Source organism: Maylandia zebra, linkage group LG2 (genome assembly GCF_041146795.1).
Source record: "Maylandia zebra isolate NMK-2024a linkage group LG2, Mzebra_GT3a, whole genome shotgun sequence".
NCBI lineage: Eukaryota > Metazoa > Chordata > Actinopteri > Cichliformes > Cichlidae > Maylandia > Maylandia zebra.
In genome coordinates, this window is record NC_135168.1 from 3,197,578 (window position 1) to 3,222,738 (window position 25,161).

General features: G+C 42.7%; 3 protein-coding genes across 4 annotated transcripts in view; all 3 read left to right on the forward strand.

Moving 5' to 3' along the window:
- Positions 1 to 1,597: 1,597 nt before the first annotated feature.
- spdl1 (spindle apparatus coiled-coil protein 1) lies at positions 1,598 to 10,356 on the forward strand. Its single transcript, XM_014411461.3, has 13 exons — positions 1,598 to 1,705; positions 2,450 to 2,611; positions 2,775 to 2,951; positions 3,705 to 3,899; positions 4,187 to 4,336; positions 4,708 to 4,806; positions 4,908 to 5,018; positions 5,106 to 5,246; positions 5,660 to 5,766; positions 6,706 to 6,826; positions 7,180 to 7,246; positions 7,332 to 7,578; positions 9,804 to 10,356. Exons 2-13 carry the CDS (start codon positions 2,450 to 2,452, stop codon positions 9,949 to 9,951), a joined length of 1,725 nt encoding a protein of 574 aa, XP_014266947.1. The 5' UTR covers positions 1,598 to 1,705; the 3' UTR covers positions 9,952 to 10,356.
- Positions 10,357 to 10,456: 100 nt separating this feature from the next.
- sil1 (SIL1 nucleotide exchange factor) lies at positions 10,457 to 18,314 on the forward strand. Its single transcript, XM_076888296.1, has 12 exons — positions 10,457 to 10,579; positions 11,045 to 11,148; positions 12,829 to 12,976; positions 13,877 to 13,982; positions 14,125 to 14,230; positions 14,347 to 14,433; positions 14,542 to 14,637; positions 14,721 to 14,842; positions 15,379 to 15,475; positions 15,703 to 15,867; positions 16,036 to 16,197; positions 16,282 to 18,314. Exons 1-12 carry the CDS (start codon positions 10,474 to 10,476, stop codon positions 16,477 to 16,479), a joined length of 1,497 nt encoding a protein of 498 aa, XP_076744411.1. The 5' UTR covers positions 10,457 to 10,473; the 3' UTR covers positions 16,480 to 18,314.
- Positions 18,315 to 18,569: 255 nt separating this feature from the next.
- The window catches only part of uvssa (UV-stimulated scaffold protein A), a 37,742-nt gene continuing 31,150 nt past the window's right edge, over positions 18,570 to 25,161 (forward strand). The window contains exons 1-7 of one of the 2 annotated variants that reach the window (XM_004553579.3): positions 18,570 to 18,769; positions 19,227 to 19,346; positions 21,993 to 22,146; positions 22,691 to 22,867; positions 23,392 to 23,512; positions 23,692 to 24,201; positions 25,018 to 25,127. In XM_004553579.3, coding sequence (XP_004553636.2) covers positions 19,237 to 19,346; positions 21,993 to 22,146; positions 22,691 to 22,867; positions 23,392 to 23,512; positions 23,692 to 24,201; positions 25,018 to 25,127 — 1,182 coding nt within the window. In that variant the 5' untranslated portion in view covers positions 18,570 to 18,769; positions 19,227 to 19,236. The remainder of the gene's footprint in view (positions 18,770 to 19,226; positions 19,347 to 21,992; positions 22,147 to 22,690; positions 22,868 to 23,391; positions 23,513 to 23,691; positions 24,202 to 25,017; positions 25,128 to 25,161) is intronic. The other variant, XM_014411449.3, reaches the window with a different exon arrangement.

Here is a 25,161-nt window from a genome sequence, read left to right on the forward strand (position 1 = left end):
TGGACAAGAAATTGGTTAAGGGTTCCCCGAGCTGTCACGCCCCTCGTGTTCTTCATGTGCCCACCATTAGAAGCATGCCTATGGAAAAAGTGCGCCGGCACACAGTGCAGTGCGCTTTATAGTGCACCTTTCCAGCCAGGTGTTTTCCTTTTCCCATTCCTCCCTGTACTTTTGCAGCCTATTTTTTCTTTCTCTGAGCGAACAAACATTGCTGCTCTAACGCTGGGCTCACACTGTGCGATTTGTGGCCCATTTTGAGCCGATTTTTGAGTCGTGCGACCGATTTGGTGATCGGCCCGATTTTGGCCTTCATCGTGCGTCGTGTATCGTGTAGTATACGTGGGGTAACGAGAAGTGATTAACACCTCACGACCAGCTCCCGATCATCAATCGCTCGTGAGGGTGTCACCACAGGCGCTCACACTGCTCACGCGCAAACACGTAAACGTCTGTGAAGAAGACGGAGCAGCACGGCTGTGCAGCGTGTGATCTGGACACAAGCGATGGAGGCACAACTTGTAGAACTTTGGAAAGCTCATCCGAGCCTTTTCCATGTGGCCTCACAAAATGATCACGACCACAACAACCGTGAAAACAGTTGGATTTACATTGTTGCTCAATCACAGCTGCCTGATCATGTTTTTCATTAGCAATTTAGCAAAGTTGATGGTGGTGGTGTGTCTGTGTGAGTGAAAGACAGAGAGAGAGCGCGACAGATTTTCTGTTATAACCTTCATTTTATGGAGGCACAGTGTGCCGTCCGAGACTTGCACCGCAGTATCGGCGTTTGTTTCCCTGTTGGCCGGTATTTTCCTCGTAAGCGACCTTTCCTCGACCAATGAGATAAGCGATAATCTAACTTGTCATACTCGAATTGTCATAAGTGTGCTGTCAGCTCATTGGTCACAAAGCAGGAGAGGGGCTGGGAATTATGTTTTCAAACAAAGTGTTAATTCCATTAAAAGTTATAGACTACTTTTGATTCTCACTGTGTTACAGGACAAAGTGCGTCCCTTATTAGCTCAATACGGGACGTGTACTTTTGTTTCGAAATACGGGACGATTCCGTTTTTTAAGGGACGGTTGGCAACCCTATTACAAGCCGTTTCCTATGTCTTTGCTGTACATCTAGCAGTTCTCTTTACTTTCTTTATCTTCATGACTATCTCTCTTTTTGCCCCCTTGTATACTTTCCAGTATTTCCACATTCCACTTCCAGATCTCTGTCCAGAGACACACCAAACACCGCCTTGGCAGTTTCCCTCTGCACTGCAGCTGTACATTCCCAGCCATCTGGTATCTCTTCACTACCATCCAAAGCTGTTGAATTTGAGTACATATTTGACTATTTTTTAAATTTGATTAAAATTAATTGAATTTATGAATGGATTCATACATTTAGAAATATTTATTTGTACCTACTGTTTTTACTGTCCATTAATTTATCACAACATTAATTCCTTTAATAATAAAAAAATCATGTGTAAATGAAGGTACTAATGAATATTTAATTGCGCTATTAATTATTTATCAATGAAATTGTTTATTTCGATGTGCGCAAGTGTCTCGGTCCTCCATACCTAGAGGGCGATATCTCAACAGCGCCAGGTTGACGAATCCCCAAAAAGTCTCGCCGAGTCAAGATGTCGCGATAACTGCTTGGAGTCGGATTCAAATTGTGGCGCTTTGACTGATCGCTAACAAGGTATATTTAATCCTTGTTTTTGTTTATCTATCTTATAGGCACTTCGTCAGTAGAAGAACTGCCCACAGTAGAGTTGTTGCTGCTAATTAAAAGAAAATATCGTTAGTTCGGAGTTTGTCATATTGAAATCTTAACCCCCCCCAGGCTTAGATTGTGTGGCTGAATACGAGCAGGAGCTAGCCATCTTTACCTGACTTGTTGACATTTTTTGGCCGATACTGTTGCTTTTATATCTGCTGTAGCGGTTGCTTATTGTCCTCCTGGACATTTACTGTCACTATTTATCTTATTAACAGCGGGACGTTAGCTTCAGATTAATTGGAAATAAGGAAATTAAAGCTGTATAGCACTGTCTTACAAAACAAACGAGAGCACGGTATAGACGTTAGCATAAACGGTTGCATTTATTTAAGCCTTTTTTGATTACTTTTGTGTGTCACTTTTTAAATACATGCATTGTTTCTGAGTTGGACAGTGGAGTATAAAAAATCTCAAAGCTGCCTCTGACTGCATCAGACTGTAAGTGACAGAGAAAATGAAAACGATAGATAAAATAAAAGTCACATGGTGATAGCAAATAATTCAGGAACTGGATATTGTTAAGACTGACACCAATATTTGCTGATTCAAAAGGCTGATACATCAAATTATATATATATATAATATAAGGTTACGGGCTTTTTCGGTAAAGACTGGCGCACACAACAAACTTTAACACACATTTGTGCGTCCTTCACTTTCCAGATGGCAGCAGAAGAGGAGATCAAGGTACTGAGGATCCAGCTCAGAGAGAAGGAGGAGCAGGTTCATCAGGCTGCTCAAGCTGGCCTGGATCTCCTCAACCAGCAGGTGGAGCTGCAGAACCGACTGGATGAACAAAGAGTAGAGATGACCAACGCCCTTGAGGTCCGCTCTTACACAAATAAAGAGAAAAAGCTCCAGTAAACTGCCATGAGCCCAATACAAAAGTCCTTGTTTTCCTAAATTTCCCGCCCTGTTGGTCATCCAAACTAACTTCATCATTGTTTCAGACCTCTCCACCTATCTTTGTCTGATGTGTGTGCCACAGGCTCTCGAGCAAGACAAGTACTCGTTGCAGAAGGAAGTGGAGCTGAAAACTCGGATGCTGGAATCACTGCAGTCGGACTTTGACTGTGTGAAGAATCAGCAGAAACGGCACCTTCAAGAACAACAAGAACATCTGGAGAGGGCTCATAGCATGGCACTCAGTGAGCTTCACAACAAGGTACAACAGCACGTGGTCTCATCTGGTATGAGGCCTGTACTAATGAGTGAAATTAGGGATAGGGAGCTATGCTAAATGTAAATGGTAAATGGCCTGTATTTATATAGCGCTTTTCTAGTCCCTAAGGACCCCAAAGCGCTTTACACAACCTGTCATCCACCCATTCACACACACATTCACACACTGTGTACTATGTGTATCTATGTGAGTTATGAGGTTAAATGCACTATGGTATCTTACACCAGTAAAAGCCCCAATTCTTGAGTGGCTGTTAGAGCAGTGAAGTGAGATAGTTGTTGAGGTGTACCACGCTGTCACTGCCTTCAGAACTGCCTTCATTCTTTTTGGGGCTGGAAACATGATTCAGAAAATCTGGTCCGTATTGAAATGATGGAGTTACACAGTTGCTGCAGATTTGTTGGCTGTACATACAGATGCAAATTTCCCATTCCACCACATCTGTATGAGTACAGTAACTGTCCTGTTGTAGAAAACAGATTGACATGAATTAAGCTTTGCATTATGCTGTGCATTACACTGCTGGAAGCAGACATAGAGACACTATGGTCATAAAGGGTCACGGTCAGCAACAATACTCAGATATGCTGCAGGATTCAAACGATGCTCAGGTAGTGCTAATGGGCTCAGAGTGTACCAAGAAAATCTCCCTCACAGCCTGACTGGTACACGGCAGGATGGATCCACGCTGTCATGTTGTTTTCCAACCTGTGATTGTGGTTTTTGCTGTCTCAGATCCTGAGGTTGCAGTCTTCTCTAGAAGAGTCCCAGCTGAATGAAAAACAGCTGAAACATAAGCTGGAAATGCAGACCGAGACGCTGAATAACAAGACGGAGGAGCTCCGAGCTCTAAATGAACACACACAGAGTTCCATGACGTCGGAAATGATAGAGGTGCAGATGAAGATCACAGAGCTGGAGAACGTTAAAGTGAGTGACTTACAAAGGAAGGTTCTACAGACGGCTCATTCTCACAGCGACAGTGTGATAATAGAGACCATCCAGAGCTGAGCTGCTATGTTAAGCTGTTCAGAGAAAGGCTTGTGGATCTGACAAGCTGCTTAGTTTTTCCAGATGTTTTTGGTCCTTTGAGCACCACAAAGCATGTACCATCCAGGTCAACTAACACGAGAAGTACCTAGATGAATAAAAATCATTAATGGCATGAGAAGAAGAGGTGTTGAATCAGCATGTGGTGTAATCTGTTCATCTACCAGGTGGAGCTGGAGCAGGCACTGCAGGAATCGCAGTACAAGGAGCAGCAGCTGGAACTGAGCAACAGCAGCCTGCAGCGGCAGCTGGAGCGAATCACCGAAGAAAAGGAGGAAAGGCAGAAAGAAGCGGTGTCCTGGTTCAATGCATTAGAGGTGAACATGTTACAGTCTGCTGTTCTCTGTGTTGTGCAGTCACACCAGGGTGGAAATGCCTGGAAAGGTCTTAAATAAGCACTTTCACTAATCTCAAAATAGATTAACAATATAATAATCTAAAAGTATTAATGGAACGATTGAAATTAGGCAAGTAGGAGATGATATTGTGCATTTGATGAAGCTCGTACTTGCTGCTTGGTTGGTTGTGTCCGACTCTGCTGCGGTCACGTCCTGTGATAGTCTAATCAGGGCAAAGTTGATAATACAATCCAATTTTGAATTCTTAGAGAAGCGTGTTTAGTTTCACACAGTAAGCATTTCCACAGACTGTCGCTTCAGTTGTTGTCTTTCTCTCTCTGTAATGACAGAAATCTCGTGAGGCCAACAGGGATCTGCAGATCGAGTTGGATCAGGTTCTTCAGCAGGCCCAGGATCCAAACAGCAAAGGGAACTCGCTGTTTGCTGAGGTGTGTCACACTTTCCTTTGGCAGCAGGTCTCTCTGTAAGTCCAGAGTTGTGCTTGAATCGAACCTGGAACCTCAGTAAATGGCTCCATGTTGTGTTGCAGCTGGAGGATAAGCGGGCTGAGATGGAGAGGCAGCTCATCAGTGTGAAGGTCCAGTACCAGTCGCTGCAGAAAATACACGCCTTTAGCAAACAGCAGATGCAGCGCTTGAAGGTAGCGTGCGATAGCTCATCTGGTCGGTCGCCGGTTTGTAACTGGTTGGTGGTTGGCTGACAGTATGGATGTGCGTGTTTGGTGCAGGTGCAGATAGCCACTCTGATGCAGCTGCAGGGCTCCAGGGCTGACCCTGCTCAGCTGGAGAGACTGCAGTCCATGCTGTCGGAGAAAAATGGAGAGATCCAGAATCTGATGACTAAACTGCAGAGGCTGGAGAAGGTGGAGGTGAGAACGTAACAGTCAGTGCAGTTTGTAGAACGACTTCACGTTGAGAAAGTGTGTGCGCTCGTGCGAGAGTAACACCTGCCCTGTTCCACAGACAATTACACAAAATGCTTTTAGAGCAGATTTACTTCACGTTAGTCCTACTTACTGAAAAAAAACTTTCCCAGCAGACTAAGAGGTGCTAGCATAGCATTTATAAATTAGAGCTGGATATTAACAAGTCCAAAATCTACAGAAAACTACAGGCTCAGATAGAGCCTTGTCTCTAGCAAATGGGATGTTTTCTGCTTTAACAGGAGCTCGGCTAAGCCTCTCACATAACATGAACTTGTGCTGTTTTACTTATGAGATAAAATGCTACACCTGCTCTCCTAGATTCGGACACAGTCACATGTCGTTTGTTCCGTGTGTAGATGTTATTGAAGTCTCAGCCAGATAATCCGGCTCCAGCCGATGATGGAGATGGCCAGGATGAAACATACTACACCGACCTGCTCAAAATGAAGCTCAGCAACACTCTGTGAGTTTGGCTGTTTTCTGGCCTTTTGCTTGACCATCTACAGGTTGCCTAGAAATATAATGATCTGAATAAAAGAAAGAAATTGTCAGTTGGCCTTTCTTGCCATCAAAATGAGTCTGGATCCATATTTTGGGACAGATGTATCCATAAATGTCTGATTATTGGCTCGTTAGAGCAGCATACAATCTTGGTTCACTTTCATGGTAAATGGACTGATACAGTGATTATTCTGCTCTGCTTGAACACTGAAAGTGCTTTAAAGAAAGGTCAGTGAAACAATGTTAAACAATTTATCTTTAATGTGAGATATTCAGGTTGACACAATGAGAACGCGTGAAAAACATGTTGGAAATGTAGCTTTAAAAAACGAAACAAAAAAGACAACAGGTTGGATCGATGGGAAAAATACATTACAGGTAAATTTATGTGAAGAAGCCAGTGCTTTGAGCCCCATTCATCGGGAGACAACTTGAAGTCCGCCACCTTATAGACGGTCCTTGGGTGCTTAATGTAACAGTGTTGTTGGACTTGGATGAAAGTGGGAAAACGGCCACAGTAATTAGGCTCAGACGTTAGAATAGAAGTAGAATCACTGTGCAGCTGAAGAAACCATCACAAGAACAAAAGAGGTTTTATCCATTTATAACGGATTTTTCTGTCTTTCGATCTTTATGCAGGAAGTCTGGGTCAGGTGGTTGGTTTTCTTGGTTTCATGAATCAGTGCTTAATTGTAAAACACATATTTGTCTGCACTGGGAAGATTTGATATTTTCAGGATAAAAAATAAACTGTTACTGTAACAAAGAAGGTTAGACTTCAGTTATTTCATCTACATATTTAACTTCGGCTTCAAATAGTGTGTGTGTGTGTGTGTGTGTGTGTGTGTGTGTGTGTGTGTGTGTGTGTGTGTGTGTGTGTGTGTGTGTGTGTCTGTCTTAGTAAGGATGCAGAGCGTCTGAGAGATGAGCTTTCTCTTCAGAGGATGAAGTCTTTGTCAGAGAGTCAGAGAGCTCTGGAGCTGGAGAGGAAACTCTTCACATCTGAGCGGCTGCTCAAACAGGTAACAGGCTGCTCTCACTGCAGCACTTCCCTGTGTTAGTATCTCTTACAAGTGCCGTTTAAAACTACAAAGCAGATGGAAGCACAAGAGGTAGTGTTTTACCTCTAGGTAGTGTTTTCTGTGGAAATCTTAAATAATTATAAAATGACATCTAAAAAAGTAACAATACTAAAATAACTTCATGGTTTTACAGTAATCGTGTAGCTCTAGTTGGTATATGTACTTGGTTTGTTTCTTCTACTGAGCTGTAAATTTGAGCCCCATGATGGGATTTTTGTAAGGAATGTGGACTATTGTATCTGCTGTGATCTTATATTTGCTATTTGATTGGATATTTCCATTTCCTGCTGCAGGCTCAGAGTGACAAGATCAAGTTACAGTTGCGAGTAGAGGAGCTCCAACACAAATATGAGCCAAAAGGTATGTAGCATAGCGCGCCCGCTCTGTACACATGTACACATGCGCCGGGGTTGTTGCAGCTCTGTAACTGTGCTGTCACCTGCAGAGGCAAAGAAGAATCTCATCCAGAAGAGAAAGAGAGAGAAACTTCCTGTTGACATCACACCCTCCGTGGAGGAGGCACCGCTGGACCGGACCAAGGAGGCCGTTGCTGTGGTGACAGATACAGCGGACCCCGAGGCTGACATGCGTCCTCCACTGAGCTCCTCAGCAGGTGTTTCAGAGGCTGAGCCACGGCCTGCAAAGTGTGTGAAGATCAGTGAAAACGAAGCTAGTGTAATTCCCAACCCCAGGTATGTACTAACAGCAGGGATGTGTACGACCAACTAAGTTCTTGGGAGTTTAGCGTTGGCTTTAACCCCGACCTTGCAGAGACGCCAAGGTAGTTTACATAACTGTACATAAATTTCTGTCCACAAGTTGCACCTAAGGCATAAATACAGGTGGTTTTTCTGTTTAGGGGATTATTAGTAACATTTTGTCTGTATTTGTTAAACTGGAAGGATTTCATGAGTTTTAATCTTTGGTTTTGAAAAGTTGAGGCATTGTTCTCTGTAATATCTATGCTCCTCGTGATGAAGATGATGGGGGTGATTGTGATTGGCAGTTTGATTCTAGTCCACAGTAGGGCTGCCACAAACGATTATTTTGATAGTCGACTAGTCACCGATTATTTTTGCGATTAGTCGACTAATCAGATCATCATCCATTGGACGTAAAACGTACAGCTTATTGCACCAGCAGCATCTGCTCTTATATAACTATCATTAGCTTACAGCTTTAAGTGTTTAAGGTCTGTGCTAACTAAAAATAAAGACAAGATGATAGTTTATTAAATTTTAATGAAATTTGCAGATTGTCTCGGTGGAGTTTAATAAACTCCTTGCTATCTAAAATATAACAGGACACCGGAGTATATTCTGGAGCATCTCACACTTCTGATAATCAGCTGTCTGCTTGACGTTTATTCAGCTGTGTAAAAACTATAACTTTAATCTCAGCCAAACCGATTTACTCAGGAACAAATAAAATACAAAAAAAAAAAAAAGCCAAACAACAACATTTTAAGTTATCTAAGTGACTCATATATATTTAACCTGAGGAGTGAAAGACGGCGGTGGGTTTGAAAACGATTTGCGGGGAGTCCGGTGTTCTCACGGCGCTAGTGAGCCTAGCCCCCAGCTCGCTAACGAGCTAGTGGGTAACAGACGTCTCCGAAAACGTCGGAGCGCTTTTGAAAATATGTGGTGTCCTGATAAACTGAGCAGATATTTGAGGTTTACACAGCTACATTCTCACCTGATAATATGTTAAACGTTTATTTTGTGACCCAGAAAGAATAATAAGAGTAACATTAAAACTAACTAGCTGCCGCCATTGTTGGAAACTGCGCTGGGCCGCGCTATGAATTCTGGGACACAGCTGCTTCTTCTTCTTCGGGGTTTAACGGTAGCTGACATCCTTGTACATGCAATGCTGCCATCTTCTGTTTCAGTCCGTTATTACACTCTTAAATCCTGCCACTTATTCCTGCGTCTTTTGTGATCTTACAAAGTTTCAAACGACGCGTCGACTTTTAAATCAGTCGTCGACGATTTTGATAGTCGACGTAATCGTGACTAGTCGACAAATCGTGGCAGCCCTAGTCCACAGTGTGATCTTTGAGTGGAAAATTTAATGTTTCTTGGTTGTGTTTTGTTTTTCCAGTAGATTTTGTAGTCTGTGTTATTGGAAACACTGATAGTTGGTATAGGAGAGAATGTTTGTCTCCACTGTTGCAATTTGGCCAATAAAAAAAAGGCCTTTGATAGCAGAGCATGACTTTTGTCTTCCACCCCTCACCCCCGACCGCTCATGGCACATGGCACATGGCCCCACCCCCCCGGTTCTGATGGAGGTTTCTTCCTGTTAAAAGGGAGTTTTTCCTTTCCACTGTCCCAAAGTGCTGCTCATAAGGGGTCATATGATTGTTGGGGTTCCTCTGTTTTCTCTGTTGTCTTTACCTTACAATCTAAAGCACTGTGAGGCAACTGTTGTGATTTGGTGCTATATAAATAAATGTTTCATATTGGGAGGGAAGAATTGTGAGCTGTAGAAGCTCGGGCATCCTTAAAGAGTTACTGCGAGGTTGGTTTATTCTAATTTCTGACATAGTGGGTCTAGTAACTAATAATAAAGCATCAGGCCTTTTTTCCCTGTGAATTGTTATGTTCCTTTAATTTTATGGTTTTGTCATATTGCTCAAAGAAAATTGCAAATATTTTAAAGTGTTTAGTGTTCTTCTGAATCAGTGACTTGCCAAATCCATATTTGAAGCTGAGTGCTGAAGAGAAAGGTCCTGTTTACTTTGTCAAATGCTTTTTCTTCTAATGACACTAATAAGCTTGTTTAAAAATAAATAGTCTCAGTGCAACTTTAGTCCTGTTTTGGCACATCGTGTTGTTGACTAAGTACAGATGAAAACTGTAAGATCAGGAGCCGAATGAGCAGTAACTGAATTGTTTTTGGTTGTTCTCAGCTCTCCTTCAGCTGACTGTAAGGAGAAAGTGATGGAGGAGAACCAGCAGCAGAATAAGCGAGAGGAGAGGAGAAAGAAACAGAAAGCAGTGGAGATGATCCATGTCAGTTCTAACAGCAGCATGGAGAACCAGTGCGCTCAGCAGTAGGACTCATCAGGCCTGGACTACACACCGTCACATGTGGACATGTATATGATGCTGCTGTCATTTCTAATAGTCTTTAAAATAAAACAACTTCTGTTCTTATAAATATTATAATTATTAATTTGTTCTACAATTGTACCCACACATTTAAATCTATTAAAATGTTTCCAACATGCTGTATATTCATTTTTTCAATTCTTTCTTGTTACATTCTGTGATATGCAACATATCTTTAAAATACATCAAGTGCAGTAAGTATACATATGTTTCATATAAATATACTCTATAACTTTCTTATTTTCTCTAGCCCACATAATTAAACATTTCAGTTACATAAAACATGTGAATTTTGATTTTATGTACTGTATAACCTGTATAATAAATATGTGTAAAATATGCCACCTCCTACACCAGCTGCTGTATCCCGTTTATTTGAATATATAACACGCTACACCAGCAGGGGGCAGCAGCGGGAGGTTTGTGTACTGTACCGCAGCTCAAAGAAGAGAAGCTGTACGTGGACCAATGAGAATCGACGGAAAAGTAGAAGCTTTCGGATGTCTGCGGGAACTGTCAGAACAGGTGAAGGCATCGTTTCAGCTTCACTGCTGCTCTACTGTCGCTCGGACTGGTGAGTGTTTGCTAACCTGAACGCTGTCGCCGTCACGGAGCGGTTCTTGGTCGCAGCTTTCTGGTTCCTCGGGATTTGGGAACTCTTAGCTGTCAGCTGTTACGGCGTTACTTACGTGCTCATTGTGTCGCCTAGATATGCAAACATGTGTAGAGCTGTCATTGTGTCACTTTTTTGGTAGCCAATCTGTAAAGACGCTCACAGCCCGGTGAGTCACGCCAGACTCTATTCAACATCTTGACTTTTTAAATCGACATATTTCTCAAAGCAGATTATCACCAGAGACGGAACAAAAAGTAGTTTAGTCCCATTTTTTGGTTAAAACACGAGATTAGAGAGTGGAGTTTTGCCCCGGGCTGGAGAACAGTAATAAGGACCAGTGGTGTAGTGGTTAACCCCCCTCGTAAAGCTCATGCAGCACCTGAAGGTAGCTATGATTCTGACATGCCGTGCTGTGTATTCCAGTCACCATGAAGCTGATACCCTTTCATGTCGGGGGAACCTCCTTCATCCTGGCCGTCCTCTTGGTGCTGCATTACTGTCACATAGCCAGCATTCTTGGCCACAAGGTAGGTTAAACCTTTTGCTCTGATAAAGTGTTTAAAGCTCTCAGATGTTCTCGAGCATGTCATTTAGTTTCGCTGCACCTGTGATAAGATGGATTTGGCAGCAGTGATGGGTGGAAAGAGCTGCTGATCAAAGCCTGGCTGTGGGCAAACTGAAGACTCGTGAGAACATCCAGGTGTGTTTCAGCTGCAGCTGGGACTTGGCTGGAATTAGCAGTGTGATAAAAGCTGTTACCTTTTAACCCAGGTAACTCTCACTGGTAACCAGTGTTGGTCAAGTTACTTGAAAAAAAGTAATCAGTAACTAATTACTGATTACTTCCCCCCCAAAATAATCCGTTGCTTTACTGATTACTTATTTTCAAAAGTAATTAATTACTTAGTTACTTTTTAAAACACTATTTACAACCTGAGTAGGTGATAAAGTGATAGATCTTTCAGCCCAATTCTACTTTTTCTGCATAATCCATCATACAAAATGTAATCAAATGGAAAAGTCTCTTTTTAAAACTTGTTTTATTAGTTTTAATCTTTTAACTTTATGCATCAAGCAAAGATTTAATTATATGCACCATTCTCTGACTGGAAGAAATTAGTTTAACATTTAAACCTATTTTCTGCACATTCCAGCACATAAAATAAAATATTTTTTGTGTTTACACTCAGTCTTTCAAATAGATGCAAGTAAAACAACAGAAAATAAAGTCAAAGACTCAGCGGTCCTGTTGCTCTATTTTCACCTGTAAAGCAGGAGTGGGGCAGGCGGAGGTTTACCCTGGTGCAGGTGTGCCGCGGTCAGTGGAAGAATCCGCGAGTTTCTCTGTGAGTTTCCCATCACGTCGTAGCTACTCGGTGCTTGTTGGAAGTTTAGGGGTTTTTCACTGTAAAAAGAAGTTTTCTTCCCACGCACAGCGGACACTAATGTTTTTGTCACTTTTTACGGAATCAAACTCAAAGTAAGGTCAGTACTTCCACGCTTTAAACGCTGCACGCTCATACTCTCTCTACACTCGATATATGATCCACTGTTTCACTAACGTTGCACTGGCTTACGTCACTGTCATGAGACATTCTCGCAAAAAATCACGGTTTTAGTAACGCAGCGTTCCTATGGGAAAGTAATCTAATTACCGTTTTTGCAATAGTAATCCCTTACTTTTACTCCTTACTTTAAAAAAGTAATCGGATTACAGTAACGCTACTGCCCATCTCTGCTGGTAACAAATGAAGACATCAGTGTTTTTATGGCAGTACACCATAAATGACAGTATCTTGTAACGGGACTCATGCAAAGAATAAAAATGTAGGGCTGCAAATCAGCAGAACTGGTCTCCTTGTTTTACATGCTAAAAGCGATGATGCCTTTGTTCTGTGCACTGTCGCTTCTCAGGAGGAATGTGACTCATAGTCTAAAGGGGCTGTGCATGCTTAGTAACACTAAAGAAAAGAAAGGCGCTGTATAAATGCTGGTATATTTCCATGAAGTTAATTAGCCTCTTTAGAGAGAACTTGGAGTGTTAGAGCTGGAGTGCTCGTATGCTGATGTAAGAGCTATGAAGTAAAAATAAAAAACAGCAAGCACCATCAAAAATGGCATCTGAGTTTGAATGAAACCCAAAGAAAGGTGTTTGTCATTAAACCAGGGAGGTGTCTAAATTTCTTCCCATGTTTCTCTTTGTGCAGTCTGGAGGCGATTTAATCGTGGTGGAAAACCCAGAACATGAGGCTGTAAACGGTGAAGAGGAAGACGTGGCAGTAGATGATGTGGAAGATGATGAAGGAGATTTAGACGTTGTCCAGCCCAGTGAGCAGTGGCAGACACTTAAACCAGGTCATGCCCTCAGTGTTTTCCTTCACAGGGCTTTTTCTCTGGTTCTGAATAATGACAATCAGTCCTAAGATAAACACAACTTTGTGTATGATCTAATGCTTCAGATGAGGATAGACCTTATATAGATGAAGCCTCCATATGGGATTTATTTGATCCTCCTTTCATGTAACCTCACAAAGGTTGTTACATTTTCTCTATGCAAAATCATCATTTTAGTATCTGTGAAGTTTAATCGTGCCAACACAGTTATTGTGATAGCCAATATTTGTTAAATAACCATTATTGACGCAACAATCAACACTTACCCATGTTGCAGTTCCTTTGGTGGCTCCAGAAGGGAGTGAGTCCCAGTAGCTGTAGCAATCTCCATGGATGTCCTGTTAATAAGGCCAACGAAACGATGTTTAGTCTCTTACAAGCTGGTAACAAAGTGTTGTCTGGTTCACCCTTAAACCTAGCTGGTGTTTTTTCTGCTTGAATGATTCGGTGTTAAGTGGCTTAACAAACCAAAAGGTACAAAGTCTAGAGTGGAAAGAAGTGAAAAGCAGCCAGTGCACAAAGAGGCTCTGAAAGACTTTCAGAAAGCAGAAAATCTAAATGTAGCAACAGGAAGGGTGGTTCAAAACATTTTCAGAGTACTTCATTACAAAAATTCACATTAGAGTGTGGCAGCGTGTAATTGTTGTTATTGACAGACATGATTTGCTGCACATACTAAAGGCCTTTATGCGGGACCTTATATCACATATACACAGCCATTAGCTGACTCAAACATCGGTTTGTATTTGCATCCATCCATTTTCTGCTGCTTCTGGGTCGCATCAATCTGCGAGCTCACGAGTTTCATAATATTCAGCAGTCGTATAATTATTTTGAGCAACTCTGTCTGTGCACACACAGGTCAGGCAGTGCCACAAGGTTCTCACGTGAGGCTGAATCTGCAGACAGGTGAGAGGGAGGTCAGACTGGGAGAAGAGCAGCTGAAATACTGGACAGAGGAGCACAGGTGGGGGTCCAGGCTAAAACTTCAGTCTGCAGACAGTAGTTTATTTCGCTCCCTTTAATACTTCTTCCAGCAAAGTGCACCCAGTAGGGGGCAGTAGTAGGAAAAGATAAAATGGCTTTGCAGTAAAAGTGTACATTTGCAGGGAGGAAGAAGCGCTCCGGTCTTCCTTTAATCCCGATGAGCTGAAACGAGCCATGAAGAAGATAAAAGAGGACTGGAAGCTTGGAAGCAAGGACACAGAGCAGAAGGTAGCAGCTCAAATGCCACTGTTGAACTTCTGATTACATGCTGGCAGCAGAAGCTTTAAGTGTGCCCACATATGAGCCTTTACTGTGTGTCTCCACTGCTCGCTGGGCGCTTCTAGGACTCTGTGGCTTCTAAGTTTCGCACAATGGAGGAGTTGAAGAAAGACATGGCTCAGCTGGACCTGCTGCTGGAGACGGATGTTCAGGTACATCAGTGTTCCTGGATCTCACGTATGATTGTGACGTGACCTTGAGTGAGCTGTTACTGTGAAACGTTTTGAGCTTCAGTCAAATGAAGTTTCTTGCATGTGTAGATAATGAGGCGTCTGCTGGAGCAGTTCAACAGCAGCAACTCAACTAGCGAACAAAGACTGAGCATCCTGACGGAGCTCGAATATCTGGTGCATCAGGTAACACACACACAGGATGATGTTTCACACTGTGGTGAATTGTCCCGTCTCTAACCCTGCATGCATGCTTGTATGTGTGCTAGGTGGATAATGCTCAGACTCTGTGCTCCATGGGGGGCCTCCAGTTCCTTTTAGAAGGTCTGAACAGCTCTGACTTCAGATTACAGGAAAGCTCTGCTTTCGTCCTGGGCTCTGCATTAGCCAGGTATGATATTTAGACTTGATTAAGCTTGATTAGTCTGATGTTCCAGATGTTCCAGATATGCAGATATGTCACTTCTTGCTGTACAGTGGTGTCTGTGATCACATCGAGCTTCTGTAGCTGTTTAAAATCAAAACAGGTGGTTTTTAAATACATTTTTGACTTTTCTCTGCAAATTGTGCACAACATTATGTTTTGTTCTTGTTTACTATGTGACTGAGTTGTAATGCAATAACCCTGATTGCGATGACACTCCAACAGTGCTGCAGCTTATCAGATGAGATCGTATAATGTCACAGAACACTGGCTGCACAACATGTGGTACATCATGGTTTTGGGTTCTTTTTGGAAAAAAACCAAATTTGAATTTTGAAAGCCAAGCAGCAACTTCCAGGCGTCGAAAAGTTCCAAATAATAGTCAAATAAATAGTTGAATATGAGAATATGAGTCTTGAAAGTCTCAAATCTCTTCTGAGCAAAACACTTGAGTTGAAAGCAAACACGACTGTCAGCGTTGTCACACTGTGTGTGTCCTGCAGTAATCCAGCAGTTCAAGTTGAAGCCGTGGAGAATGGCGCTCTCCAGACACTGTTAACCACGCTGGCCACTGCTCAGCAACTCAGAGTCCAAAAAAAGGTAAGCACACCCACACAGCTTTCAGTTTATGTTCAGAAAGTTGGAGACAACACGTTGCACAGAGAGCTTGACAAAAGAAGGCAACTCGACTTGTTTAGGTTTGTGAAGATGCTTCACCTCTCATCCAGGAAACTCTCAAGACTACCATGACTTGTAAGAATGAGAACCGCCACAGACACACACACACACAGCTGAAGAGTGTGTGTGTGTGTGTTCGTTCTGTCTAGGTTCTGTTTGCAGTGGCTTCCCTCTTGCGTCACTTCCCCTATGCACAGCGTCACTTCCTGACACGTGGGGGTCTGCAGGTCCTGTCAGAGCTGTTCAGGACTGACAACAGTGGAATTCTGCGTACACGCATCGTCACCATGTTATACGATATGATTACTGAGAAGGTACAGTAGACGCACGCTCCTGCTCCTCGATTCCAAGCCCAGTGCAGTGCTCCTCTTCAAATACAAGGTCTAAATGATCTGAATGATTAAAGTTGGTATCAGTAGGTTGGGACTTTCCAGTGCCCAGCTCGTGGGATCGTTCTCATGATCTCTTCTCTCCTCTTCCAGGAGCTGATCTTCCAGGGAGGTCTGGACCCAGTACTGGACGCGTCTCATGATGAGCGGCGGCGTCAGTACTCTAAGGTGTCTTTGCAGGAGGAGCTGTTGAAGGGCTGGTGCATTCTGGTCCCACAGCTCCTGGAGTCTTCAGAGAATGACTACAGAGAGAAGGTGGGTGGTTTCATCTATTTTGCATTAATAGTATAACAACTGTTAAAAAGAACTTTCCCTGAGAGTCGGTGCTGTTTTTTGCAGGCTCTCCGGGCTTTGTTGGCAATGGCTCCAGTGTGTTTGGATCAGTACCGCTCAGACGGCTCTCTGCAGGCTTCTCTTCACTCTCTGAAGCAAGAGTACCAGGACATGATCCAGTCAGAAATAATTCTAGCAGAAGAGAACACCTACTTTGAGGAGATTGTAGAACTCATCGATGCACTGCAAGTGAAAATGAAATGATCAGAGGACAGCACTTTGACGTTTCATATGAACATGGCGTACATCGAGGAGCTGGCACTTTTACTCTGTTGGGGTCAGTCGATCGCAGAGCAGTGGACAAGGAACACAATTTTGAGGACATAACGAGTGAGCTGGAAGACAGATCTGCGATTAGTCAGCATGAACACAACCAACAAATACTTCACGTGTTGCCTAAAAATGTTCTCCACACTTCTGAAGCTGTTCGTATGGCCTCTCTGAGAGGTCACATCGAGGGTGATTTTACCATCAATAACGTTGCTTTTCTTCCAATCACTGTGGTGTGTGGGTAGGGTGGTGTAGTCCAGGTATGTGCTCCAGATGCTATAGAGGATGTGCACATACTGACTGCACACACACCGCTAATCCCAAAGAGCAGTGATCCCTGTTGCTGTATGGAGTCTCTTCTGGTTGCCGTCACAAGTGAATGTGTCACAGAAGGAATTGGTTCACAGTGATGGTGGCATGGTGATGGCCATGTAGTCCCGCTGCACGTTTGATAGGAAGCAAGAGCTGGGTCATGTGCTTTGCAGCAACGTCACTTTGCCAGGATGTAACTGGCTTCACTTCCTCTAACATTAGACATCAGGTTGGGTAAGTGCGCGTGTTATGGGTGTTAAGTCAGTTTCATGCAGAAGGCAGCGTCGGCAACGTCTGACTGATCACAAACGTGGATGTTTACTGGCAGCAGAGCGACGGATTTTATGAAGACCGTCAAGCAACGCAGCAACCACGGCTGAAGTATCTGAATGTGGAATAGAGTGCTGTACATACAGTATTAAACAACACTGTATGATTGCATGTTCAAGGTTAACCCTTAAGTTGCTGTGCTTATCCCCAGATCCCCCTCTGTATGCCTCATGAAAACCAGACTTTGTGACCACATGGGGATGTAAAAACTGTTTGACACTTAATTTTAAAGTCATGCCGCTCTGTGTGGTGGACAGTGTGAATGATACTGTAACATGAACGAGTGTTGTTGGTGGCATACAGACAGAAGGACATCGTCTGCTGTGCCAGGTGTAGCAGTCCACTTCCAGCTCCTCTAGGTCCCGACCTGAACCCACTGCACCACCCCTTCCCTGCAGCAGAGCCACAGACCACACCCCCACCACAATTACTGTTTATGTAACTTAGGCAACCTGACTTCACACCCAATGGAAACACGTTTTTCATCCGTTTTAAAATAAGAAAACAGGATTGTATTTGAAATGTTATTTTCTAAGACTAATATGTTCTACTCTATAGGTTACAGGAAATTTAAGCGTCTGGTAATACAAGTTATTGCAACTAACAAGAATGTGCTGCAAGTTGCAGTAGAATTTGGATAGATTTAGCTCTTTTGGGGTGTGGTGGGTTTTGTAGTAATATTTTCACTCTGGACTGATAACTTCAACATATTCATGTGCTTATTTATTTGAAAAAGATGGTGTTCTGTTGATGTATGTTTGAGAAAATAACGTATAGCTCCACAATAAAAAATGAGTGTTTCCAGACAAATGTTCACTAAACTTTCTTTTAGATTATTCTCTCTGCTGTATTTCAGTAAGTGTGCAGACACTGTAGATGTATTTGCAACCGTGCATGGGTACAAGATAGATTTTCAAGATTAATCTGGTAAAGAATGCAAATAGATCTCTTCCTTTGTAATTCTGTGAATGGCACTTTGATCACTCAGTGTTGTCGCATAGATCAGATTGTGCTGCCACCATGAGGTGGAAAGAGAAATGACATTTTAGTAATTCTGTTTGTGGTCGCTGACCGTAAATAATACATCTTAATGTAGAAGCGGAGGCCCATATAAAATCTGACTTAGGTCCATGATTTGGACACGCCCCCATACATACTACATATGTGTATGAAAAGGAAAACATTTATTTTGAAGGGGTCACTTTTAAAAAGTTTTTTTTAACACTGGAAATCCTCGCCTCTCTCAAACCCAGACTGCAGCCGATGTTTAAGAACTGTGTTTAGGAAAAGCAGCTGTTTGTTGTTGCCCACTCACCCCTGAGCGACAGCCATGAGCTACAGTCAGTAAAATGATAATAAAGCACAATCGACAGGCACAGTTTGAAGCTCTTATTCTGAAAAGTCAAACCGGTAGTACGTTCGCTTTCAGGAAGTGCATGACATAACTAAACGCTGCCGTATGTAAACAGAGAAATACAGCCGCGTTTCAGTTGTTGATCTTTGTCATGAATGAAGCGGCTCACCGAGGGGACTCGTTAACCGGCAGAAGCCTCCCTGAGGTTCAGTGTGTTTGAACAAGCTGGTAAGAAGCTAACCGGCGGATGCTGTTGTGTTCGTGTTTTGTTAGGATTGTGCCAGCTAGGTGGATGCTAGCCTTAAATGACTCCACCTGAAATCTGGAGACTTCTTTGTTTCTTTGATTTGAATTGTGTATATTTTTCTGTATCTGGTTAAATTCTATAAAATAAAAAACGCTGCACAAATATCTGATTAATACTGACTGCCAGTAGCAAACAGCTTGTGTCAGCGACTGTTATAAAGGTCACAGTTACTAACGTGGGTCATACTGGGCTGTGAAAAATAACAGATGATTTGCTTAAAAATGGCAGTGGTGTACCTAAAATGCTAATAACAAGTTTTTCAACTTCAGCATTGCCAGCTGTCCAGTTTTAATATGAAAGATTTTAATTCAGAGTAAAGGTTTACCTTTGTGTAACTCGAGTCACTCTGTATAGTTAAAGGTCTGTTTTTGTGTGCAGATGAACAGTGATGGAGCTGTCTCAGAGGGAGCGTCTATCGGTGTTGGTGGAGGAACTGACCACATCAGGACAGCCACAGCTCAACCAAGACAAAATGAAGGAGGTCAAAAAGCTCTGCAAGTATGTCATCAGCATTTCCACAGGGATTATTTAGTTGCAGGTGTAAAGTGGAATTATGAAACAAATGAAAGACTCCAAAATGTGCAATCCTTTGGAAAGGGGTCAGGATTGCAAGTATCTGACATCACAGTAAGGAAACCCTGAATCTATCAAGATCTGTTATCAAGCGCGCAGATTGTCTAGAGAATGTCAAAAGGGGCACATAGAATAACAACAACCCACATTCATCAGCAAGCTAATGTAATATCACTTCATACTATATCACTGTCATCAAGTGGGGACAATGCAATGCAAACATAGCCCATGTGTTACCTGATGGGTGCAGCGTTGATGTTGAGGGGTTACTGTTGCTGCTGATAGTGCTGGAGAGCAGGGCTGTGATGATCTGAGACGTGAGAGATTAAAAAGTCCACAGGAGATGGTAGCTGATAGAACAAGTCTAATGAGATTACAATAAAATAAGAATTCAGCCAAAAAATCTATACACATAAAATACACACACACATGCACATACAGTGATATTTTACACTGTACATACTATGGCCACTTTCCAGAATCCTTCTCTTATTAATTATTCCAGGTGCTATAATAATAAAGTAATAAATATTATTAAATAATGTATTTATGATGATTCAATTTGCTTGACTATCCGCTCTGTGCAGAAAGCTTTTAAATGTTTAAACTGTAGAGATAAAATCATTTTGCTGCTGTAAATTCAGCATTTTGTCTTATTTTCAATGTAAATCTAATATAATCTGTTTCTTAATGTATTTTCTTAGAAAGACAGTGTGTTTTAATCCATAATTATGTGGATATGCATATCAGTTTTTAGTGAAATATAAACCCCCAAGAAAGGCAGGGAACTTGCTTTAAAACTAAATATGTTCCCTAAAGCGTGGACAGACCTACAGACCCATGACACTCTTACTCAGTTAGCTAGCAGCTAATGACCAGCACAGTTGTGCAGTTAATAAAAGGACAGGTAATATTTGTCGTGCTGTTGCACACACAGCACGCTCATTTGTCTCATCAGTTACCACAAGACAATTTACCAACGTGTAATAATAACTTAATACTCCTGTGTGTTATAATTCAATAGAAGGACTAGATGTTACAGTGCCTGATAATCCACTGCTTCAAATGGAGAAAGTCTTGGTGGCTGTTATGAGGACAGCGGAACGCATCGTTGTGTGCCTCAACTTCACGGCGTGTTTCGTCTTTTATCACAAGTTAATCTGCCATTTTTTACCTTCCTTGGTTTGGTTTAGGAATTGGAGATCTGATCTAGACTATAATATTTAAATCTTGGGACACATCGTCAGTAGTGGACCTTGGATTCATCGGGTTTTTCGGCCATTATCACCAGACACCCTCATCCAAGGAGGCTCTGCTAGGGTTGAACTAGTGTGTCACTAGTTTATGTTAACATTGTTATTTCTCTTCTACTTTCTTCTGTTTAGTTTTCTACCATTTATCCACCGCAGCACGGTGGCACAGCGGTTAGCACTGTTGCCTCAGGTCCCGAGTTCAGTGCCGCCATCAGGCTGGGGTCTGATGTTTGCATGTTCGTGTGGGTTCTCCCCGGGTGCTCCGGCTTCCTCCCACAGTTATGCAGTTAATGGGGATAGGTTAATTGGAAACACTAACTTGCCCATAGTGTGAATGCGCGAGTGAGTTTAAAACGAATGGTTGTCTTTGTATGTGCGTTAGCCCGGCTGCGACAGACCGGTGACCTGTGCACCCCGCCTCTTGCCCTAAGACAGCTGGGATAGGCTCCCACGACCCTGAAAAGGATAAGCGGAAGCGAATGGATGGATGGATGGATGGACATCAATTCACTGTAACTGAGAAGTAAAATTTAAAAAATTTTAAAGCTTTAAAATTTTGGAGCCTCACTTTTTCAAAGGTTGATAGAGACAAGTAAGACAAAAGAGACGAGAGGAGAGCCAGGAGGGGGGGCACCTGATCTGGCTTCCCACACCTCCCTGCCGGATCGGGCTGTACGCTCTACCTACAGTGTATGCTGTACACCCTGCTTACTGGTTTCTGTTGCATCAGTCTTCGTCTCGCAACCAGCGCGCTCTGCCATCAAGGGCGAGCATTGGTCAATGGTAGTCACGTGACCGATGCAAGCCAGATCATTTTATTTAGCGAAATTGTGATTAATAATTAAATGTTATTGTTGAGAGGCACAGGGAACGCCACATGCGCACACACCGTTAAAAAAAATGTCTAAAGAAAAGGCCACCTGGGGCACCATCAGGAAAGGGGGAGGAGCTCAAGCCCCAACCCCTGCACGTGCCTGCCACAGAGGATCAGGATGAGAATCACAGTTTCCCACGAACAGATAAAAAGTTACTGGACAGTCAAATAAAGGTTACACAAAGAACGAAAGAAAACAGCTGATCATTCAATACAATAAGACCTTATCATCCAAAGCAATTTATGTAAGTGTGTATGAACTTGTATTTGTCTATACAAGAAAGGTTTTATGAAAACTGACAGTATTTATGGTAAATTATGGTTACGTGTTAAATACAGTCGTGTAATTCTTTGTCAGCATTATGAGTACAACAAATGTCAAGTTCTTTCGTGATTCATAACATAAAATTTAGTTACTCTCCACCTGTTCTCCACTCCTCACAGAGTGTCTAATGACTGCATAGACCATGTGTACCACTCAGTGATGTCCCAGCTCAACCAAGAACATGCTGAGATCCGGCTGTCTGCCTTCCAGATCGCCGGTGAGCTCTTCTCCAGGTCACACCACTTCAGGATGCTGCTAGTGGACAACTTCCAGGTAAATCAGCTGCTAGTAACTAGTAATCATCTGAGATCATCCAGTGCACACCAAACATTACAGGACCTGCTTTCTACTGGCAGAATAAGGCCAATGATGGCTTTTTATAGCAGTCACCACACTGCTACAAAAGCCATCATATCAGTTTTGACAATATCCTCAACTCTACTCGCAGAAATGCTACCCTGTGACAGAGCCTCCAGGATATTTTTTGTGTTTAAACATCCTGGTTGTCTAGCGCCATTAGCATGCTAGCACTGCTAACTGTTGAGTCGAATGTTTGTTGTGAGCGGGTCCCAGTCTTACAGTTATTTAACACTAAAAACAAAATAAAAAAGTAACGGCGCGAAGGCAAACTGAAAGTCTTTTTAGCTTTTCGGCTGATATCGGTTCACGTTTGCGCACTAAGTGATCTGTGTAGGATAAATCCACGTACAGTGAATCCCATTCAAAGAGGAACGATACAAACACTCAGCTTTAATATTAGGATGTCTTTCTTTCTGTGTCCCCCTCATCTATTCCTCCGCCTCTCTTCTTCCCACAGGAGTTCTTGGAGCTGACGGTAGAGACTGATTCAGAGCAGCCCCTCCCTCCTCCTAAAGAAGTAGCCAGGAAGCTGAGAGCTCTGGCAGTCCAGACTGTGCAGTCATGGCAAACGTCTTATGGCTCTGCTTATAAGAAGCTGGCACTGGGCTACAACTTCCTCAAACAAGTTAAAAAGGTGAGCGATGCAGAGATACAGAGTGACTTTTATTAACTGGAAACAACCCATGTGGTATGAGGCTAATGCAGAGGCCTCGGTTTGAATCCGCCGCAAGACCCTGTACATGAGGAAAACACACTCATGAAACACACTGAAATAACATCTGAATTACCTGTGAGAAGATCCACAGGCAGTATGATACAAACAACGAGGTAAAGGAGTGTTATTAGGAAGCGTTCTGTGTTCCACTTATCAGATTTAGATTTCAGAACTCTCAGTATCAGCCTTAAAAATCCTCTAGCAGTTGGACTTTATGAAAAATAGAAGTGCACTACAGATTCTGGAAACTGCATGATGCTGGTGATCTGTAAAGACATGTTAAAGAGCCATATGTTTACCAGCTGCAACAGTGACATTGTTTGGACCTTGTGAGTGAGGAACCACCATAAAGGCAGTTGTTCATCTTTGTGTGCATGGGTAGATTTACTATTTGAGAAGATACTCTCTAGTTTTTGTGATCAACAATGTGTACATGCTTTCAGGTGGACTTCCAGGACATTGAGGCGAGAACAGTAGCAGAGAGGACGAGGGAGGAGGAAAGACGGAGGAGAATGGAGAGGATCTACAAGGAGAAAGTAGAAGCAGCAGCTAAAGAAATGGAGGGTAAAACGACATCATGTTATCCCTGCTTCTAGTTTTAATACCAAGGTTTTTATTTCCATTATCAGAAACTGTTAAACACCCAAAGTCTCAGTGGTTTTGTTTGTAACTGGATCTTTACACATAGTGTTATTAATGTTTGGGCATTAAGACTTTTATATTGTTTCTTATTCATTTGTTAGAGTTACAGCAAGAAATAGAAGCAACGCTGACAGAGATGGAATCGTGCATGAGGCTGCTTTTCCCAGATTTCAGCCCCATAGACATCCAAACAACCAACAGCAGCCCCTCCAACTCCCAGCCAGCCACTAAGTGTCCTTCAGATGATGAGCAGCCCTGCTGCAGCAAAGACCTGAGGGCTGATGACAGAGTGGGAAAGGTGCAAGAAAGAGATGAGAATACAGGAAACATGGGAATGACAGAGGAAAACAGAAAGAACTGGAAGGAGAAAAGAGAGAGGGAAAAAACAAAGAAAAGGTCTGAAGGTACAGAAGGCAAGGATGGGGAGAAGCAGGAAATGGACAAAAGTAAGGAAGCTGAAAGGAGGGAAGTCATGGAGGTGGAGCAAGAAGAAGAGAGCGAGCAGGAGGAAAGTAATACAGACAATGAAGAAGAGGCTGGTGATGAAGACTTTATCAGGAACTCAGGCCTCATATCTCACTCCTACAGTCTGGATCTGAACCTCAGTCCTGGTGCGTAGAACACACACATGTGGAAGCTTGATGTTGAAACTCCAGTGAAGAAAACAATAAATCACAGCAAAACCTTCGAACACACCACAAACGTTACTCCTGAAACAGCCTCTGGACATTATTAAGCTAATACATTTATACAGCGTACCTTATGAACTGGCAATTTAGAGTGTAGCATTCACACACTATCCAGTCTAACCACTTATTTGTAGGGTTGTGTGTCAGACTGCACTCATCATGTCTGTGTGTCAGCAGGATGTGCATGTGTGGGTAGCATGTCTGGCTTTGGATGATGAACATTTGACTTTTTATCTTCACTCAGAGCTGAACGCAGTGCTGAAAGTGCTCACGCTTTTATCTCAACAGGGCAAAAGTAAATGCAGGTAATAAAAATTCATTGAAGACTGAGGCCTTTGGTCTGTTCAGTGAAATGAAGACGAGGGTTTGGGAGCAGCAGAGATTTCCTGTCTGTGTAAAGCGCTCGATGTGTTACGTGTGATTACAGTTCAGTCGTTAACATTCAGACATAACACAGTGCCTGTTTCACTTTCCACACTTGTTTTATTAAAGCCTGTAAACATGTGACTGCACCACAGATAAGTTTGACTCTAATAGAACTCATGAAGGATGTTGCACTTGTGGCATTTCATATACAAATGTCTAAATAATATCACGGGGCTCTTCTGAGTAGAGCAGCGGTGTCCAGGTAAATGGATCATGCTGTTTAATGAGAATCCTTCTCAAAACAGGCCTCTGATAGTCCTTCCTGTTAATGTGTTCGCACAGTCAGACGAGTGAGTGCAGTTTTTCTTCCAGGTCTTCATGTGAAGGAGACGGAGGATAACGAGCCGGTGGTTTCCACTGTGATAGACCTCCATAAACTCATAACAACCAAACATCTGCCAGCTGTGCAGGGCTGGGTTCAGGTAAGAACACACACACACACACACACACACCCCT